We start from the raw sequence: 7464 nt of genomic DNA, 5'->3' as shown, positions 1-7464 counted from the left end.
GTGGGGCCGTGGGCGTGTAGCTCCTGTTCCCCGGGCGGGCGTGGGCCAGAGCCGGTCTGCCCAGTGCAGTGGGCCTGACCGCTGACACGCGGTGAACGGCCTCCTTCTGGGGCACGTCTGAGCCAGTGCCTCTCCGGTGTGTACACTTCTTCGTCCGCACCGTTCCCCGTTTCTTGACCTGTCTGGGCACGCGCTGCCCTTTCGCGGTGAGCACTCGGCGCTTGCCCTCCTGACACTGCCTGTCCTCCCCGCCCTCGCCCGGCTCTGCCCAGAGGAGGCGCCCGAAGCCGGTGGCTGAGTGGCAGCCAGGGTGGTGGAGGCCCCCCGCCAGTGGGGAGACTGGCCCGCCTCTCGGGGGTCTTGGGACTTGGCGCGCAGCCCCCACGGAAGGGTCACTCTCCACTCTCCACCCTTGAGTGTTGCTGTGTGTCGGGTGGGGGTGCTGAACCCCACCCCCCTGCCAGGGCGTGCAGGCCAGAGGTACAGGGGTGAGAGGATCCACCAGGGACAGAGTGGGGAGCAGAACAGGCAGATCCACTGAAATACACTGCTGAGGGGAGCAGCGGGCGGGTCAGGAGGGGTCCGCTGCACCCTGGGGTCACTGCCTGGCCTGTTGGGATAATACCATTGCTTCTGCAAAATAGCATTGCCTCCCGGTAATCGTGAGCTGACTGTGCTTTAACTCCAAAATGTCACCTCTTGTCAAGCAGGATCTCCTCCAGATTCGCTCTTACGTGTATGCCGAGGAGCCAAATATCGACATTCACAACTTTGTGGGGACGTTTACGAGGGTGAGTGAGCTCCGTGTGGGCTAGACTCCGGTGTGGGTCCCATCAGGAGGAAGCTGTGTGTGTTGGGTGGGGGTGCTGAACCCCAGCAAGAGGCAGGCCCTCACTGCTCGGCAAGGGGGAGCAGGCCAGAGGTGCAGGGGGTGAGAGGCTTCACCAGAGACAGAGTGGGGAGCAGAACAGGCAGATGGACGAAGGACACTGCTGAGGGGAGCAGCGGGCGGGTCAGGAGAGGTCTGCCGTGCCCTGTGGGTCCCTCCCTAGCTGGGGATCGAACTTGTGCTGCAGTGGCTGGTGATCGCTTCACAGTGCTGAGACTTATCCCCTTGCTCCACCAGGGAGGCCCTGAGCTCTGTCTTAATGGTGAACCCATTGTGAAAGCAAGAGACCATCTCCTTCACAGGGATCTCCTGCTGTTACCTACCTGTGCCAGCCATGGCCAGTGGCTCTTGAAGCCACTTCCCAACCTTTCAGAAGAGAAATGACATTTGGGCTGACGTTGTTTCAGCCATCACAGTAGGACAGTAGATTGACAGCAGCCGGTGAAGCGATCTGTTCTCTTCCCGGCCGCCTGGGGCGGCTCCTGGGTCAGCGCCCTCTGAGGCCTCCTCCAGCAGAGGGCTGCGCTGCCGGGTCCCAGAGCCGCCCTCTGGGTGTCCGCTGGGGCGACCGTCTCGGGAGGCTTCGTCTGGAACCGTGGTCCTCTCCTCTCCGGAGAAGGGCAGGCTAGAAACGGCCTGTGGGTTCTGCCCAGACCTGGTGGATAACCGGTGTCTGTCTGGCCTCTTCCAGGAAGACAGCGACCCCCCCGTCAGCGAGAGCCTGAGCATCGAGAACGCGCTCTGGGCCGGCACGGTCATCGCGTCGGGTAAGCGCCCTCGGAGGAATGTGGTAGCAATTTGAAAAGGAAAGAAAATTCTCTGTGTAATTAGAACGATCATCTGTCACTTGGGAAAATTAGTCCTTGGTGAAATGGCGTCCTCCACTTGTTCCGCTCCCCTCCCCCCAAAATGACACCAATTGTCCCTTGGACACTTGCAGACGCCCAGGGGTCCTGTGGCTCTGGCCTGGGGACGGCTCAGCTCCGTCCACTCCGGGAATAGCCCTAATTACGCTGCCGATTGACGTCCTAATCTGTACCAGAACTGGGCCGGCCTGGATGCACTGGCCAGAGGTTGTGGACCTGGGGGTACAGGACCCCCCGTGCCGTCAGGGGCTATGCATCCCAGCTGGATCTTTGGGGCTCAGCTCACCAAGGTGGTGCGGAATGTGGGGCTTTCAGTTTTGAACACTGGGGTGAAACAGCGGAAGGGTGCCAGGGGTTTAGCAAGGTCTGCAGCGGTGGAGGTCAAGCTGGTGGGTGTCCCCGACTCTCCGGCCCTGCGCCCAGCTCTTCACACTCTTAACAGCTTTCTGGAGTAGGGGCGGAGTCCAGAAACTGCAGAGTCCCTTTAGGACATCCTTCCCCTTAACAGTCCCAGCCGCCCCCTGAGGGGCTGCAGTGAGCTGAGGGCCTTGGCTGCTCTGGCATAGGAGGCAGGTTGCCGTGGCAGCCCCACAGGTTGCTGGGCTTAGAGTCGCTGGGGAGAGGCCCCCTTCTGGGGGCCCGGATGTCCTGGGGTCCAGTGCTTCCAGTCCAGTGCTTCTTAGACTCTCAGCATGAGGGGTCAGTGTATCGAGGCCCCCTACTTCCCTCCTATGGGTCAACCAGAGTGCCAGTCATGTCCTGTGGGCACTGCTACCAGTGCCCACAGCTTTTCAGGGTTCTCTGTTGTGAATGGGGAGCGTAGGGGTCACACATAGGTCTGACCCCAGGACCACACTGTTGTGGGGCGTTAAGTGACCTTCATGCAGTGCCCAGCCATGACCCCCCGGCTGCCTGCAGAAACCCTCTGGCGCCTGCAGGGGTGGGGGTGCAGGCAAGGGGCCCACAGAGGTGACCGACCATTCAGGAACTGGGGCCACGGCCTGGGGCTGGGGCTCCGTGGGCAGCGGTGACGAGCCAGTAAGACCGTGGGGAAGCCGGCAGTGCACCCCGAAGCCGCCGGGGCCGCAGCCGGGGCTTCTCACCGGGCGGCCGGCTGGCTGCGGCCCCGTCTGCTGGGCGGTTTTGATCTTCAGCACAGGGAGGCGTGGGGGCTGTGGGAGCGCTTGAAGGCCTCCGGTTGGCAGGAGCCAGCAGGAGGAATCCGCCTTTGGGGCTCTGCCCTGGGCATCAGGGGCCAGGACCCCGTGGGCGTGGGGCGCAGCTGTGTGCCGCCCGTGTCCCGCCGGGTTGGGCTTCCACCTTCGGCCACCTGCCTCGGCGCCAGCCTGTGGCCCGGAGCTGCCATCTGCCCAGCGGCCGGCCCTCCCGGGCACCGTCTGCCGAGACGCTGTCCCCTCCCTGCGAGGGGGTTCCGTGTGCCCTAGGAGGGGCCCACGGCCTTCTCCTGGGGCTCCTGGGGAGACGCAGTCCCGGTCCTGCGGGGGCCCGGGCTTTGTGCCAGGCGGGGTCTGCACCAACCTGGGCTTTTGCAGACCCCGAGGAGGGAGGCGCAGGGAAGCGGCTGAGTCTCTCTCCGCTGGCCAGCTGGCTGGTGTTCCGGGTCCTCCCTGGGCCTGGGCGGCTGCCCAGTGGCCCCCGGATGCCCCACGCACTCCCACCACACTCCCTCCTGCCGATCCCCTGCTCGCGTTCTCACAGCGCCCCCCCTCCGGGGGAGAACTTCTTGTTCTTGATGTTTTCCCCACTGGGCTAGATAACCCTCGGTACACTTAAAAAAAAAAAAAAAATTCACATTTTATTTAGGTTGAAATAAATATACAAAATTGGTTTTCTTCACCCCAAATAACAGCAGTATTTTCTGTATTCTTCCTTAGATAAACCACAAAACCCCTGGTACATTTTTTTTAAATTTTATAATAGTTTATTTTTTACATCCTTTTGTGCATTTTTCCATCTCGGTTGCAATCCCCTTGGGTTTCCCATCACCAAATCACCCGTGTGCCCCCTGGTACATGTTTGGCGGGTAACACCACACGCCCCGCCCCTGGGGCAGACGGGCTGCTCCCCGCAGCCCGCACCGGGTGCCACAGCGCACACACCCGCCTCTCGGCTGGCACTGGGCGACCGGTCTGCGTCCCTGGTGGTCTGAGAGCAGCGCGGGTCCTTCTGCCCTCTCTGGTGCCTCTCCGGGTTTGGCATCTTTGCTGACGGTCGCTGGCTCTGAATTTCTCCTGTAAATTACTTTCCAAAGGAGCGATGCCATTTGTTTTGGGGGGTGTGTGTGGGGGGCACAGTGACAAGGGAGAAGGGGAAGCACTTAGCCAAGACCGCCCCAGGGTGCTGGCTGGACCCAGCGTCCGAGAGGCCGCAGACCCAGCGGCGAGTGTGCTCCAGCGGGAAGGGCGTCCGTTCCCACGAGGGTCCGGAGGTGGCAATGTTCTGGGCCTCTCGGGAAGCCTCTGAGGCCAGTGGCACAGAGGACAGCCGGCCCCTCGCTAGCGTCTTCTGCTCTTGGAGGCTGGCCCCCAGGGAGCGTCCACCGTAGACGTCCAGCCACATCCTGTGGCTCTGCTTCCCCCCTGGCTGCGCCGGCGGGGGGCCGAAGGCGGAAGCCCAGCCCTGCTGGAGACGCCGGGGCTGTCAGACGCCGCCGTGATTGCAGTCCAAGAGCCTCCCCGGCGGTGGCTCATCCTCCCCCTGGCGCTCACGGGGTGGGGTGCAGCCAGCCAGCTCACGGGGGGTCGGGGCGCCCCGTTGGCAGGCCTGAGGTGCTATCCCCCTTTGCTTTCCCCCAGGTACTGTGGTGGGGGTTGTCCTCTACACCGGCAGAGAGCTGCGGAGCGTGATGAACACGTCCAATCCTCGAAGCAAGGTGTGTGAGCTGCCCTGGCCGCCGGCCTGGACGGGCCCTGGCCTGGTGGGGCTGGTGGCCCACCGTGTGGGCGGGAGAGCGCCGGGGTGAGCGGGAGCGCCGACAGCAGTGCCTCGTGCCCACGCGCGCGGTCTGTCCGTGTGGCTGTGTACATGTGTGCACACGAGCACGCACACACGCGTATCCCGTGTGCACACACCCACACCACGCCGCACCTGCGGCCTTCACAGCCTTGAAGCTCAGGGCCTGGGCTGCGTCCCCTGACGTCCCCTGACCGCTGGGCCTCGCTCGTCTCGTAGCCTGGAGATGGCCCAGGCGCCGGCTCCGCTCAGGCCCCTCGGCGAGAGGGGCGGCCAGGGCTGTGTCCCCGCCCCCCGCTCAGGCGGGCTCCGCGGACTGACCCGCGGGGTGAGGTCGGGGCCGCCTTCGTCGTACAGTCCTGTGACAGTCCTCGCCGCGGCGACGGCGACGGCGCTGTGGAAACTGCTCAGCCTGGGCCGGGCGGTGACGGGTTGGATGTGCTAGTTAGCAACGCTTTGGGAGACATAAAGATGTGTGGTTATGAAAACCACGGTGTCATCGACGCAGCGGCTGCAGATGAGGCGCCCCGTGGCGTGCGTCCCGCGTGTTGCACGCCATGTCCCTGGGCAGGATGGCGGGCGTGCAGCTCTGCACCCTGGTGGTTCAGCCCGACGGGATCGGAGCTCCCCGAGGCCCCGGTGGCTGTAGGGAGCACCGCGTGTTCTCGAGCCAGGACCTGGGGACCACGGAGCCCCCCGCCTGGGCCGGGGGTGCGCGTGGGAGCAGCCGTCTGGCGGTGTGGTGCGCCCCTCACGGCCTGCCTGCCGCGCCCTGCCCAGATCGGCCTGTTTGACCTGGAGGTGAACTGCCTGACCAAGATCCTGTTCGGCGCGCTGGTGGTGGTGTCCCTGGTGATGGTGGCCCTGCAGCACTTCGCGGGGCGCTGGTACCTGCAGATCATCCGCTTCCTCCTCCTCTTCTCCAACATCATCCCCATCAGGTGGGCCTCGCGGGGCGGGCGCGTACTTCTGTGTGCCGCCGAGAGACCACGGCTTTGTGTCTTCGAGAAGGAGCTGGTCGCTTTGTAGCACGAAGGCCGAGCACCGTTGGGGTCTGCCGGGGGGAGCCACGCTCCAGGGGTGCCACGCTCCGGGGGTGCCACGCTCCAGGGGTGCCACGCTCCGGAGGTGGCCCCCGGCGGGGCCTGTTCCTCCCGCCCCGTCCTTTCAAGTGACTTGCAGCCCCGAGCAGACCTGCTCCGGGACACAGTGACCGTCCCCGCCGGCCAGGCGGGGCGCTGGCCACATGGCCTGTGCTCGGGCCGCGTCCGGGCGTGACCCGCTGGCTCTGGTCCCCCCACTAGTTTGCGCGTGAACCTGGACATGGGCAAGATCGTGTACAGCTGGGTGATCCGGAGGGACTCAAAGATCCCGGGCACCGTGGTGCGCTCCAGCACCATCCCCGAGCAGCTGGGAAGGATTTCATACCTGCTCACAGACAAGACAGGTGAGCTGCCGCCGCCTTCTACTTCCTTCTCCCCAGGGCGGTGACTCGGGGTGGCAGTGAGGGCGGCAGAGCCTGCGCCGAGCAGTGCGGTGCTGCGGTCTGTGCGTTCCTGTCCACCTCCGCCCCCAGCCGTTGGTCACCTGGGAGCGTTTTTGTCCCATTTTACAGATGAGGGAGGGACGTGCAGAGAGCTTCAGGCTGATCCTACACCCCAAAATTTTGTTGCTGCATGACTTGATATAGTTAAAAGCAAGGATTGGGGAGCAGGGAGACCTGGGTTTTAGCTTCATCACTACCTCTTTTTTTAAATAAAGAATTTTTAAAAACATTTTATTTTTCATAAAGGAGCCGGGGTACAGGCCAGGGGTGTGTGTGTGTGTTGGGGGAGAGGAGGAGGTGAGAGGATTACTAGAGACAGAGTGGGGAGCAGAACAGGTGGATCGGCTGAAACACACTGCTGAGGGGAGCAGCAGGCGGGTCAGGAGAGGTCTGCTGTGCTCTGTGGGTCCCTCCCTGGCCGGGTATCGAACTCGTGCTGCAGTGACTGCGGACAGCTTTATTGTGCTGAGACTTAACCTCTTGTGCCCCCAGAGACCCATCTCTACCTGGTGACCGTGGGGGAAAAGGGACTTCTGCAGAGTATCTCGGGTGGTTCCCCAGATGGACAGCGACTGGGTGTCAGGGAGGAGAGCGTTGAGGGCGGTGGGCTGTCAGTGTCTGCAGCCATGGGGGTGCCGGGGGAGGGGCCCGTGACCCACCACTGCCCGCCATGACCTGCTCAGATGGAATCTGACTGGCCCTCGTGTGTGTCGTGTGCCACCCTGGGCCACTGGAGTGAGCCAGGCATCCTGATTGACACCCTCCTCCCAGGGAACCAGGGCTGCCACTCACGCTGGGAAACAGGGTGCCGTCTTCGAAGGGAGGAGATGGCTTCCGGGCAGATGAGACACCGCGGGCGTCCTCTCCAGGCGGCAAAGCCAAACTCGAGAAAAACAAAGCAGCTGCCGCCGCAGCTGATGATAGTAACAGTGCCAGGCCTGGGCACAGCTGACTGCCTTCCGTGTGTTGCAGGGACTCTTACACAGAACGAGATGGTTTTCAAGCGGCTGCATCTGGGCACTGTGGCCTACGGGCTCGACTCCATGGACGAAGTTCAGAGCCACATATTCAGCATTTATACCCAGGTAAACGTTCTGCGTCAGGCCCGACTCTCCTACATCGGTCTGTGACCGCCTGCGTCACAGAGCTAGTGTGCGTGCGTGCACTCACCAGCAGCTGCGTTGAAGTCT

General features: G+C 63.3%; 1 protein-coding gene across 1 annotated transcript in view; it reads left to right on the top strand.

Annotated features, from left to right (window-relative positions):
- Positions 1 to 7464, top strand: part of ATP9A (ATPase, class II, type 9A) — a 52598-nt gene that overhangs the window by 19365 nt on the left and 25769 nt on the right. The window contains exons 8-13 of the mRNA XM_012728228.1: positions 711 to 791; positions 1581 to 1656; positions 4572 to 4648; positions 5509 to 5669; positions 6033 to 6175; positions 7247 to 7359. Coding sequence (XP_012583682.1) covers positions 711 to 791; positions 1581 to 1656; positions 4572 to 4648; positions 5509 to 5669; positions 6033 to 6175; positions 7247 to 7359 — 651 coding nt within the window. The remainder of the gene's footprint in view (positions 1 to 710; positions 792 to 1580; positions 1657 to 4571; positions 4649 to 5508; positions 5670 to 6032; positions 6176 to 7246; positions 7360 to 7464) is intronic.

Source organism: Condylura cristata, unplaced genomic scaffold (assembly GCF_000260355.1).
Source record: "Condylura cristata isolate star-nosed mole 26May11 unplaced genomic scaffold, ConCri1.0 scaffold00022, whole genome shotgun sequence".
NCBI lineage: Eukaryota > Metazoa > Chordata > Mammalia > Eulipotyphla > Talpidae > Condylura > Condylura cristata.
Note: the sequence above shows the minus strand (reverse complement) of the source record. Positions and strands in the feature narration are given on the sequence as shown.